This window comes from Triticum dicoccoides, chromosome 3A (genome assembly GCF_002162155.2).
Source record: "Triticum dicoccoides isolate Atlit2015 ecotype Zavitan chromosome 3A, WEW_v2.0, whole genome shotgun sequence".
Taxonomy (NCBI): domain Eukaryota; kingdom Viridiplantae; phylum Streptophyta; class Magnoliopsida; order Poales; family Poaceae; genus Triticum; species Triticum dicoccoides.
Window position 1 is genome coordinate 28,494,503 of NC_041384.1, and position 14,105 is coordinate 28,508,607.

Here is a 14,105-nt window from a genome sequence, read left to right on the forward strand (position 1 = left end):
TGGGAGGGACTGATTGATTAACGGCCATGCTAGCTAATCCTAACGACTAGTACCTTACGAGAGTGGTAGTAGTGGTTGGGTAGTGGTGGTAATCCATGGCGGCGTGCTCCCTATGATCAGGAGCAGCCTGGTGGCGGAGGCGCGCTGTGTTGTAGTTGTAGGCGTAGCCGGCGTCGTCGACGACATTGTTGTGCCACGCAGGAAGCTTCGGCGCCTCGTGGGCCTTGTCTTGCATATAGGCGGCGTAATAGCCGTGGCCACCGGTGGCAGCGACGACGGAGGCGTGGTCAGGTTTCACCCCGCCGTCGTGGTGGGCGTGGGCCTTGCGCCCATGCTCATCAAGAGCCCGCTGATGGTCGTAGGCCGTAGCCGGCTTGTGGTCGGCGGCAGCGGCGTTGTAGCCGTTCCCGTTCTCGCGGTACCCCCTGTGGCCGCGGCCACGGCCGCTGCAGCCGCCTTGGTTGGACCGCTCGCCGCCGTAGTCGTCCTTTATGACGCCGCCGAAACAGGAGCTGAACTCGAAGCACATTCTTGCTGGCGAGTGGCGATTCGACTTAGTGTCTAACTCTTTCTGTTTTCTTTGTTTGCACTTGCACTAGACTGGAGGACAAGACTATCTGGATTGGAGGTGCACCGAGGAGGCTTATCTGGCTGTGTTATTCGAGTAGTGGTGGTGGTGGTGGTGGTGGTGGTAGGGGTATATATGCTCCGGGTGCTGGGGCGACGTGTGTGGAGCCTTGGCCTAGGAAAAGCAGAGTCCGGGTTCACACCTCTGGGAATGTATCTGGTGCACCGGGGCAATTAGTGCTACCGGTGCACCAGCCCCATGTTGCACACTAAAAAATGTTCGAAAAAATCTGTAAAAAAATTTAGTGCATTGACACAACATCAATGTACATTGTCACAAAAATTCAAATCAAAATTTGAAACATTGCTCGAGATACAAAAATGACAAATTTGACACTGAATAGTACATAACACAAGTTGAGCTTTAATTTTGGCCCATTAGCACATTGATGTAAAATTTGTCATTTTTGTATCTCGAGCAATGTTTCGAATTTTGATTTGAATTTTTGTGACAACTTACACTGATGTTGTGTCAATGCACTAAATTTTTGTCCGGATTTTTTCGAACATTTTTGAGTGTGCAATGGAGTCCGGTGCACCGGTAGCACCAATTGCCCCGGTGCACCAGATACGTCCCCTCACACCTCTCCCTCGCCACCCCTGTGCCGGTCCCGATCTACAGAGATCAGGTTCGTCCAACACCTTCTGAAGCGCGTCTTCTCTTCACCGGGAGGCGTGTCTTCGGGTCAACAGCTCCGTCTTGAGCACAGTGATGGTGGTGTTATCGTGTCGGGGTCGTGCTCCCTCTAGTCAAATCAGGATGGTGGGCAGCGAGCGCGACACATCGTGGCGGGCGGTGCCGCGCCGCGGCAGTATCGACGATCGATTCCGGAGGCAGCAAAGATGCCGCGGGCGGTTGGAAATGGGTGGCCTGTTGCCTTGTGGACGGCACGACGGTCATCCATGCTCTCTCTCTCTCTCCCTGCTCATTCATCTCGGAACAGAGCACTCCTCGGAACACGACTCCTTCAAGGCACTCACTCTGTAAAGAAAGAAATATAAGAGCGTTTATATTTGCTTAGGGAGGAAGTAGAATTTTATCCTAACGTTTGTCGTTTGCCAAATTTTTTCATCGTAAGGAAAATAACAAAGGTAAGCAAGTAGTCACAATGGCCACGAGAAAATTCTCTCAGAATGACCAAGGCGATAGTGGATGGTGGGTCGCTAACACCTTATGGCTGTAGGTAGATACTGGTCATGGCTGCATGCATCACTCTGATGCAGAGCCAAGGGTCATCCTCCTTTTCAAAAAAAAGGTAGACACTATAGTCTCTCCTAGGGCATGTGGCCCCAAGGCATGTTTCCAGGATTCCCCCGGACTATTTGAGTTTGGGCAAATGATGCCTGGCCGGCTGGCCCGTCTTGTTGATGCACCTTGCTCGTGATACCTACTGCCTTGCTGGAACGCCCGCACATCTGCAAGACAAGCAGGATTTAGTCATGGCATTGGCGTTCTGCCAAATTTAGTTGGCAAACAAAGAGACTACCAAGGTTCATTGTAAACATAGTTTTTTTTGCCGGAATTTTCATGGCAAGCAAAGCACAGTTGAGATCCAGAAGATGCTACCAAACTTTTGCCAATGCATAAAGGACTGCAATCTGCATGGCCCATCAACTCGGTGTTCATTGCTCTCGTTCATGCCTCATTGTGCGTTCATGCCTCATGGTGTTCTTAAGGGGAATATTTTGCTTGTCAGAATAATCAATCACTTCTTTGGACTGGGTCAGAGTCGTGGAACGCGAGAGACTGACAATTTATGCGTCTACCCTACACTTTGTCCATTAATTTGAACATGCTTTTTCATGGAAGACCATTGACCTGGATTGGGACTAGTGTCAAAGTCTTTAAGGAGAATGCTCTCTGATATTCAGGGTGACACCTTACTGTTAGTGTACTTAACACTTTAATTATCTCTGTTCCATAATCGGCGGCGAATATCAAGTGGGGGCTAGCTACAGCTACTCGTCGACAACGGACCCTGGAGTAGCGGAGATTCAGGCCTGGTGGTTGGGGTTGGAATTAGCAAGGGAGAGGAAAAATTGGAAAGATCCATATAGAGTTTGATTGCAAAGGTGTGGTTATGATGCTAAACAACAGCGACAAGAACTTGTCAGCCTCCGGGCCTTTGATTCAGTATCTGATGGAGGATTAGGGAGTTTCAGGAAGCTAAAGGTGAGCTGGGTTCAGGGATCAGCTAATAGTGCTGCTCACTATCTAGCAAGTGAGGGACTCTAATTAACACTTTAATTAACTCATCTTAAAGTTCATTTGGGAGATGACGTCATGAAAATCCAAGACAATAAACAAATTTGACAAACATATGAGCCACTTGCCAGGAAATAGAAAGGAAAGCACATAATTTGGCACCTGGGCATATCTGAGTGCATTAGTAGTATATATATATATATATATATATATATATATATATATATATATATATATATATATATATATATATGGAAAAACAAAAGGATAATAACCTGTCCATTGCTACTGGCTACCGCACTTGATATGCCGCTGCCTTTATTCTCTTACAAGCCTAGTGGAATGTGCTACTCTCCCTTCTCTTCTAACTGGATGTGGCAAAAGGATTGACCAGCCACCCGATATATGCTTAAACAAGAAGAAACCAAAAGGGAAGGTAGATTCTTGGTAGGGGACCAGAATTGGATTGGGGACAAATTGCAGGGTGCCAGCAAGGATGGACGTATGGGTATGCGCCAACAAGTTAACTTGATCTCAATCTTTGAAGGTGCTTGTCCACCGAAAGTTCGAATTATTGGAGACTGATGCCACTTGTTATGGATTATGTAGTATCAAGTAGTTAATTTCTGGTTTACTCGTTCAAGACCTTGACCAGTAATCCCATGTAAATAAGATCATCTTTGTGTGAGATGAAACAATTGCATTTTTCCATCATGGAGATTTCTTTTGTACATTCTCTGCAGGAGGCATAGGATCGAATTTGAGTAGGACCGGGCCACACTAGAAAAGTTTGGACTAATATTCTTCAAAAGGGAAGTGTTGTCCCTTAGTTTAAATAGTGTAGTGCTTTTTGAGCTCTTCTTCCTTTAATTAACCACACTAACTTTTGGAGTTGTTCTAAAAAAAGTATTTTTTTTGCACCAACCTAATGCACACTTTGTGGATAGGTATATGACCTAATTAACTATCAGAAAAGGATATATGTTGATTGTTTTAGCTATTTTAAAATGGTATGTACTATAAAAGCATGTGAGCACTATTAAAATGATGGAACCACTAGCACTAGTGTGATAAGGGTGATCACTATTCTGATGGAGTATCTATATTTCGCTATATGATCTGACGGTTAGTCATGAGAAGTTCACTAGTTGTACACATGTACTTTTGCCAGCACAGATGACAAAAGGAAATTGTTTTTAACGCAGGCACTCATATAATTAAGTAGACAAGTGTTCACAGGATGTATATTCTTCTTGTATTTGAAAGAAGCTCGATCAGGGATCTAATACTTAGAACTATCTACAAGTTGAATTTTAGTTTGTTCGTGCAACATATAGAGTAGAAAACCTAGGAAATATGATCATTTCCCCTGGAAGATCAAGCGGTTCGATTTCTTAAGGTAGATTTCCTTTAAATTTTCTGAATTTGAATCAAACTCAGCCCAATGCTTTCTTTAAAATAGCTATTGTTTTCGATGTATTTCCTAGTTGATTAATTATACATGTTCTAACCGTTATTCTCGAGGAGAAACTATTAGTGCTAACATAATGTGTAATCTAAAACCTATATCACCTAATTAAAGCTTATAAGACATGAATACATATAGAAAGATTCATGCTTTCACATTTTTCTGAACTATACATAAAAGCATGTGGCAAAGTGGGAATAACATACTCCCTCCATTTTTATATACAAGGCCACTATGGAATATACATTTTGCATCTATACAAGGCCACCAACAATAATCAAGGCAAAATTAATCATATTTTCTCGTACTAGCAACCTGTTTAATAGTTGCATGCATGCAGTCATAATGACAATCAGCTACTTCCTCCACTCATTTTTCTTGCATGCATGTGGGGTATTAATGATCCCAGTAAACAAAAAGAAAAACTGACTTTCAAAGCAGACATTAAATTTTACATTGATACCTGTAATTTGAGTTTGTGGCCTTGTATATAAAAATGAGGGAGTATCTAAGACATACTCTGAAGCATGGGGCAAGTGACTCTAGAGGTGTCCCCGCAACCAGCCAAAAGATGCTACAGTATTCCATCTGATGGTCGCGGTTAGCGTCCGGTGACAGTCGGGTGCTCTCTTGTCCTTTTTTTCCTCATCTTCCTCCCACATGTGCTCCCGTCGCCTGCCATGGTCCCTCTGTCGTTGTTCTTACCGAATATTTTGTCCTACCACGGGGCTACTAGCTCTATGATAGGTTCCCTGGGGCCGCCTTCACGCCATACTTTGACCATCAGTTTGACGAATTAAAGATATATTATGTTCTACAAAACTTAAACCATTAATTTTTTTTCAAGTACAAATTCAACGTTGTAATTTTTGTGGCAGATAAGCCACACAATTCAATACAGTGCACATTACTCTGATATTATTTATATCTATAATTGATGTTCAAAGTTGAATTCTAGAAAATGAGAACGCCATATGGATTGGGATGAAAGAAGTGTCTTCCACAAATGAATGTATGAAAATTACCCATAAAATAATTCCTTTTATGGTTAAGCTTATCACTAATGTTTTAGTCATCCATGTGAGGGGACCATCACAAAAAGACTATTCTGAAGTAGTGGACCTTCATGAAATGAATTAGATTTGTACACCATGGTGGACTAATTTTCGTCTTCTATATGCCTAACAATCTGGTCTTTCACGTGACAATTTTGAAAAAATCATGGTCATGGGTGCGGAAGGGGACAATTGTCCACCCAACAGTTGAGTCACAACGGAGTACCTTTGTGGTCTCCTGTGGTCATGACTCCTGAGTCATGATCATGGATGTCTGAAACTAGGTCTAGTACGAGTCATCTTAGGGCTGTTTAGAGCTCACTCGGGATGATTTTTACTATTTTTGTATAACCTAGCAAATTCAACTAATGGTAGGCTGCGTTTATTGCACCGATGCTTTTTGAGGAAATAATTCAGTCTATCAGTCCACAAGATTTGGTAATGGCTCATGACATGGGAACATCAGACTGGAAACATCTGGGACCACATTTTGGTGGTGTTTGGTTCTCTAGTCCTAGGACTTTTTCTAGTCCCAACTAAAAAGTCCCTAGTCCCTAAAAAGTCCCTCCATGTTTCTTTCCAGAGACTAAAAAGTCCCTAGTCCCTTCCTAGAGGCTATTAAATGACCATGTTGCCCCTAGTATATAGAAAAATAACAATCAAACAACACCATGGGATGGCGGGCCAATAGGTGCATGGAGGGGCATTGTTGGAAAAGTCTCAAAAAGTCTCAAAAAGACTCTCCTTGAGAGTCTTCCTCATTTAGTCCCAAATGCCTAGTTTAGTCCCTAAAAAGTCCCTCCCGTTTGATAAAAAAGTCTCTAAGAGGGACTTTTTCTAGTCTCTACACAAAAAAGTCCCTGGAAACAAACACCCCCTTTATTCATTGAACAGGCTCTCCATGGAATACCATAACACTGTAATTCATTCGCATAATTTATCTTGTTTCTAAATGATTTGGTTTTTTCGTCGTATGTACATGACGTCATTAACCTCCGGGGGAAACAACAAATATGATGTCACAAACATATGTGCCACTTGTCAGCAAAAGAAATCGAAGCACATCATGACATCAGGCTAACTAAAGTTAATAAGTGAGCTCTCAACAACAGCACCAACTTCAAGCCTTGAGACAAGGAAGACTGAGTGTGACAAGAAAAAAGAAAGTGAAGTCACACACATCCGCTTAACAAGATGAGAAGAAATGGGGACTCAGCTGTGGTTTCATAATACTTTCTTTCACTTTATTGTATGACACAAAAAGAAAGCAGCTACAGCAAAAGCACAAGCAAGCAACCATGGTGACTGGCTAATGAAAGCATCTACAATCAAAGCTTCATGGAGAAGTAGGACCTTCTTCCTACCGCACATCCATCAACAAAATATGTGGATGCTCTGACCAAATTGACGTCCTCACATACACTATCACAAGTGCCTTTCAGTGTCAGTAGCTGAGAAGACTGATTGAAATCCACACAGAAAGGGAAAACAGAGCAACCGGGCAGAACATAAGTAGAGGCAGTGTTCTGGGCGGGGGAGAAAGGATTGATGAACGGTAACCTTCCCATGTAGGAAATCACAACTTCGACCAACAAGGAAATCAACAAACTTGATGTCACAAATGTATGAGCACCTAGCTAGAAAAGAAGGCACATCATTTGGCAGGAGGGCTTATATGTGTGCATTACTAGGTATGTGGATAAACAAATGGCTGGTCACAATTCCGTTGCCGCATTATCCCATGTGCAGCCGCCTTTATTCTCCTACAAAACTGGTGGAATAATCTATTGCTCTCTTTCCTATTTTGATTTGGTATAGAGAAATGATTGCTCAGCCACATAACCATATGCTTAAATAAGAAGAAACTAAAGGCAGGTTACATTCATCATAGAAAGGGGGGAACGTGAATTGGATTGGGGACAAATTACATAGCGCCAATAAGGATGGACATGGATATGTAGTGAAGTTAATTACATATCAATATGCGTTAAGTTGACTATCCACCAAAAGTCCCAATTATTGGAGTTAGATGCAACTTGTTATGGATTATCTATTATCAAGTGGTTCATTTCTAGTTTGCATGACTGGTAATCATATGAAAGTAAGATAATCTCCGTGAGAAATCAAACAGTTGGATCATTCATGATGAAGATTGCTTTGTATATTCAGTGTAGGAGGAATTGGATTGAACACCGCATGGTGCTTGCCCAGGAATAACTAGAATTACAGTGTTATATTCTACAAAAGGGAAGTTTTCCCTTCTTTTAAATAGCGTGGTGCTTTTTGAGTTATTCTTGGGTTAATTAATTACACATACTTCTGTAGTTATTCTCAGCCTATTTTTAAAGGCACTATAAATTACACAAGCTTTCTGGAAAATTATATCACCTATTTAGATACAGTGATTTGTATCTAAAAAGCATGCAGCCACTTTAAAAGTAGGGAACCACTAGTTTTTTTTCAATAAAGGGGAACCGCTAGTTTGATACGGATGATCACTTTTCTGGTGCGGTATCTATGTTTGTTCCAGCATATATATGAACCACTTATGCAAGCACACATGAAGCAAGGAAAACATTTTTTACATGAACACTCATCAAATTAAACACCTGTGTACATGCTCGAAGAATGAGTGTTCTTGCTATATTGGCACATATATTCACATGATAGACTTTTTTTGTCTTAGAAAGAAGCTCTATTATTATTCTTCAAACAACCCCCAAGTACTTCTTGGTGGGTTGGTCCAAGATCTAGACTAGAAATAATATGAATGTACGGTAATTTCCCTGGGAGTCCTTTTTTTAATTAATTTGAATGGGAGATCTAACAATTGGATTTCTTATGATGATTTCTTTTGTATATTCTGCGAGGGAGAAACTGGATCAAACTCTTCCTAGTGTTTGCCCGGGCTGAACTAGAGAAGTCGTTTATTTAAAATAGTTAGTGATATTACCCCTCACAAAAAATTTAATGGCATTCAAGATATTTTCCAGTTAATTAAATATACATGTTCCAGCCATCATTCTTGAGGGGAACACTAGTAGAAAAAGGCCCATTTGTCCCGGTTCCGGAACCGGGACTAAAGGGTTGGTACCAAAGACCAATACCTTTAGTCCTGGTTCTTATACGAACCGGGACAGATGGGGCTCCAGGTGGCCGTTGCGGCTTACCCAGGCAGGAGGGTCTTTTGTCCCGGTTGGTAGCACCAACTGGGACTAAAAGGCATCCACGCGTCAGCAGTTCAGGGGTTGGGTTTTTTGGTTTTTTTTTGAAAGGGGGTGGGTGTTTTGGGGGTTTTGTAGGGTTAATTTAGGGGTTTCATGTATTATGTTAGGTAGCTAATAGAGAGAAGTGTCATCTCTTATCTCCGTGTTTAGTCGACGCTATGTACTATATGTATAGAGAGGACTCGACACGCTAGCTAGTAAGAAAATGAAGGAAACCATCAAGTACAGAAGATCGTCATGAACATATATAGAGAGAAGTGATCGACCTCTCCTTCTCCAAGAGATTGGTCGAACAACAAGTTTTCGTATATCTATCTGACGCTAGTGGCTACATATATACAATATAAGATCTCTTACAATCCCCTAACATCTGAACTCGAGTTCCACATGGTATTCTCAGTCTTTATTAATGACGTGGTCAAGAAAGAATCCCGCCAATTCGTCTTGAATTGCTCGCATGCGATCTTGTGCTAGGAGTTCATCCCGCATCTGAAACATCTAATTTGAAGAAGGGGGTCAATACATATATATATATATATATATATATATATATATATATATATATATATATATATATATGAATGAAACTCAACACAAATGATGGTAATAAAATAAAATTGTGAATATTATTGCTTACGCACATCATGTTGTTTTCTAGAGTAGCCCCGCTCACAGGTCATGTGGCGGATGAACTCGCAAACGTAGTATCCACAGTAATTATTCCCGGGTTCCTGCCACAACCACTTTACAAGAAATAGAGGTCAATCATACTGATAAGCAAGCATGCTAAATGGTATTGATGAAACTAGCTAGAATCACTGGGAGATGCGTGTAAATCGCAGCTCCCCGACAGTCCCGGAGCTTGTGCGGTGAACTTTTTCCAAACCCTGCCAGACAAAGAAAACAATTACTTGATATCAAGAAATGAACAAAGTTGCCGATATGGTGCGATAATGATCGATTGAACTTACTTCTCGAGCATTGTAGTCATGGCCGCATACTCCTCGGGATCTTTTCATCTCGCGTCTATGACGGTTACTAGTCCCTACTCAAGCTTAATCTCTAGCAGAATAAAGTGGAAGCTGCGCATGCGTGCATAACTCATCAATTATATTACTATAACCTCGAGTAATAATGGAAACCGAATATGCACAAGACAGTAACACTCGCCTGAAGTTCTAAGGAAAGAGTATTTTATCTTTGTTTTGATTTTGAAGCAATGATCATAGCAAGTTGGCCTCGGTTTGTTTGGCATCATATTTAACATTCCATTCATCTATGAGATTTGTGTTAATGAACCCAATATCACCGATTTGTCTTTTCTTGCATTCGGCTATCTTCAATCTGCATAATATAGTGAGGATACTTATATACACATGCAATAAAATAGCTGAGCTATATATAGAGACTTAATTACAGAAGTAGTACTTACAGACAGTAGCAAGTGACGATTATTTTATCGATGGCCTTTTGATTGAAAAACTGGAAGAACTCCTCAAATGGAACAGACAACAGATCAATTCCAACGAGGTCGTGCTCCTTTTTAACTCTCAGCATCAAAGTATCCTTCCCAGACTTGCTGCAGGTGTCCATGTACCACTCATGGAATCTTCGCATCATCGTTGTTAGAGGAGGATGACCAGGTTTGACGAGAGGCTTCCCGTGCCGGTATTTGAATTCGTCCACCTCCATTATATCAAAATGTGCATCATCGGGCAGGTAATCTCCAGGATTGGTACCGGGCACCATCCTTACATGATTAGCGACAATATCGCTAGACACCTTGAGCGGGGGGCATGATTTGTTCGCTGGTTCGCCGAGCTAGGGATTTTTTTCCCACTTCTTCTTTCTGCTAACCTTCGATCATTGCAAGTACTTGCCAACCAGGATGCTTCCTTATATGAACTTTGAAGAATGCGATCACATTTGGTTAGCGGTGGAGAAGGTGGTGGTCGCTTCAGGGCATCGATAGTGCGCTGAACTTTCACATGATCTATCTTCTCCTCCGGAGGTGGATGTTTCTTAGCTCTTTGCGTTTGAAAGAAGTCCTTCACTTGGGCTTTACAGATCTTCGCATTTTCCTCCTCGGTCATCTCGTATGGTAACTGCTCTAGAGGCTTGAGAGATGGACCGAATCTGTATTGCCTCCCGCATCTGGCTGTACTGCTAGATGCCGGAGCAGCCGGAGCGGCTGTGGTTGTTTTCTTTCGTTGCTTACGAGGCGGAGAAGAAGGAGGTGGAGTGCTACGACGCGCTGGAGTAGCCGGAGCGGCGCCGGCTGTCTTCCGCTGTTGCTGACGAGGCGGAGGAGGAGGCGGACTGCTCAGACACGCCAGCGCAGGCGGAGAAGGAGGCGGAGTGCCGCCACGCGCCGGAGCAGCCGGAGAAGGAGGCGAAGTACCCTGATCACTCACCGGAGGAGGAGGCGGAGTGCCCTTACTCGCCGGAGGAGGAGGAGGAGGCAGAGGCGTCCAGTTCGGAAGGTTGATGAGCTCCTTCTGCCATAGACATGGAGTCTTCAGAGCATGACCCAGCTGAGTCTCCCCTTCACCGGTAGGGTGGTCAAGCTCGAGCTCCTCAAATCCCTCCGTTATTTCATCGACCGTCACAACGCATAGCCTTGTGGAATAGGAAGGCAGTGAAAAGTGCCGGCGGGTTCACGAGGTGCAACAGAGCTGACAGCTGCCTTGACTTTGAGGTGCCCCCATTGCGCCATAAGGTGGCAATCTTGAGCCTCTGTGATAGCATCCACGGGGTACACTATTAGGGAAAAGCCTAGTAGTAGCGCGGGTTTTTAAGCTATCAGCAGCACGGGAGGCCGCGCTACCAATAAGGCGCTATAGCTAACTCCTAGTAGTTGCGCTGTATTCACCGGCGCTACTATTATTGACTATAGCAGCAACGCTTTTACAGAACGCGCTGCTATTAGTTAGCTGTAGCGATTTCCTAGCCCTGCGCTTTGTTATATCTTCCATCATTTCAACCCCGTTTCAGCTTCAATAAACTACAATTTCGAGATACTAGGTACTACTAGATATCAATTTCATAAAGGCATAAAGCATTATAGGTACTAGGTAGTATTCCCTCGGTTCCAAATTACTCGTCGTGGTTTTAGTTCAAATTTGAACCAAAACCACGACGAGTAATTTGAAATGGAGGGAGTACTAGATAACAATTTCATATATACTCAACATGCATCCTCAAGCAGTATTAGGTGATATCGACGACGATCATCATATGTAGTTTTAGATGATATTGACGACGATCATCATATGTAGTTCTACATGATATTGACGGCAATCATCATATGTAGTTCTAGATGATATAGCCACACACACACATATGTAGTTCTAGATGATATCGACGACGATCATCATCCTCAAGCCTGGACGGCGGGTGTTCCTGATAGTAATTAGGATGGCCTGTCCAACACGAAGATTCTTGCCAACGAGGAATCTCTTCCAGCCAACCGAGTTTAAGTGTGTGCGACCGTCGTCTGTGTCCATGTGGTAAGTACAGGTGGTGACGGAGCCCCTTGCGGTAAGGCGTAGTCCAGCTGAGCCTTCTTCATCAGGCTCGATACCACAACTCACAGATAGATTCTTTGGCAATTTCTGAATAAGAAAAACATATCAATTAATAAATAGCTTGGCACATACTCTTGCAAATATATTTCTATTAAGTCTACATTTCTACACTATCAAAAGACACAGTACTACGCATTTGTACTAATTAATCATGAATTCTACTAATAAGTATATATGGATTATCTACTAGATTCCACATAGCATATCATCGACTAGATTCCACGTAGCTTATCATTGGACTCTACACTAAGCATATCATCGGATAATTTGCATTTGTAAGTATAACAATAAAGCATATATATATATATATATATATATATATATATATATATAAACTCTATTAATGACCCTGGGTAAAGAATAAGAAATTCTTCACCCTGGTCCAGCGACCGAGCCAGGTTCTCTCGATCGCACCCGCGCGTTGTGCCTCCGGCCGTCCATCGTTACCCCACGCGCGTGGTAAGTTTTTCCCCTTTCCTTATAGTGACAAAAAAAAACATTTTCTGTTCGTGGGATTAGGACCTAGCCCACTCCGCCATCTCCCCAGATCCTATTCTGCGACTAACAGGCGGTATGGTGGTGAGCGGCAGGCGTGAGCGCGACGGCTCGGTGGTCGGCACGGGGAGCGGCGGTTGACCCGGTGGGGGCGCGACGGCGTGCTGCTCGATGGGCTAACTCGGCGGCAGTATCATTGACCACGGCGGCAAGGTGAGCGAGGCGGGGCCTCGGTGTTGGGAAGCACGGCGTGTGGTGGTCGGCTGGCCATGGCGGCGGTTAAATTGGTGGTCGCGGCCGCACTTGTTAGATCGTGCGTGCTCTCCTCCAGCCATGGCTGCTTGCCCCCGTACGCGCTGGTGAGCTCAATCCAAATCCCTTCAACATCTGTGTCTATGTCCGTTTGTCGCCCCGACTGTACTTCCTTTGTCCAAGCTCCTAATTTCATATGCTGCTCTATTTGAACTCTAGAAGCCACATTGTAAGTTTTGACAGGAATACCATGCAAAAATATACTGGCGATGTAATTGTTGTTGGGTTTTCTCTTCTCTTTTCGAAAGCTCATCTTGTGGGAATTGGTTCCCTCTGACGGTCTGACTTGATTCTACAAACTGTGCACTGTTTTGGTCATAGTCTGTTGCATTTTACACTTTGATTCGAATATGAAATGCACTATGTTGAACACTAAGTAACTCCTATCACTCGTCATGTTAGATACACACAGTTCTGTTTTGGACAAGTTGCTTAGAGTAGACAATTTTTTTGATTAATTTCTCTGGCCTAATACCAATGTGATGTGCAGATAACTTATATCTCCGGCCAAGAGCTCGCCTTGATGTCCTCACGGACTGGAGATTCATGACTAAGAGCTCTCCTCAATGTATGCAGGTACTGCCCAGACCGTAAAGAAGCTAATTGATGTTAATATACAGTTATATCTTTCTGAATTTATTTTGAGGGCAAATGCTCGAGTCGCCGAGTAAATGTCCAACTCGGTCTGTTTTCAGTGCACATATATCATTTCCTCAATTTGATGGAAATTAGCGGCCACTTCAATTTTCTTGTCTGCATTTTCTTTGCAATCAGCAAGGAAACCTAGGACAGATGTACATTTCCTCATGTGAATTCTAGTCCCTAGATTGTTTGTGGCTTTGGGCAATATAAAGAATTGGAGAAGTTTGCTATATAGGTTTGGATAGAATATCATAGCTGTATCTACAACTGCTTAATCTTTAATTTGTAGTTGAAATTCTGCACACATCTCTCTGTATTTGTTCACCTTATCCGCTATCATGCACCATAACTTTATAAATGAAAATATCCTAGTAAAGTTTCGACAGCACTAACTTTCCAAAAATATACAGTTTCTGTATATCAAGGTTGTCTTCCAGTGATTCGCTCCTTGTTCAAGTGCTGGCATACATAAACTTAAACCACAAA

General features: G+C 42.8%; 1 protein-coding gene across 1 annotated transcript; it reads right to left on the reverse strand.

Annotated features, from left to right (window-relative positions):
- Window positions 1–46: 46 nt before the first annotated feature.
- LOC119273762 lies at window positions 47–529 on the reverse strand. Its single transcript, XM_037554812.1, has one exon. The coding sequence runs from the start codon at window positions 527–529 to the stop codon at window positions 47–49; it is 483 nt and encodes a 160-aa protein (XP_037410709.1).
- Window positions 530–14,105: the final 13,576 nt, after the last annotated feature.

What these genes read in the sequence shown, in the direction of transcription:
- LOC119273762 (XM_037554812.1), bottom strand. Translation starts at nt 529, where the DNA reads ATGTGCTTCGAGTTCAGCTCCTGTTTCGGCGGCGTCATAAAGGACGAC.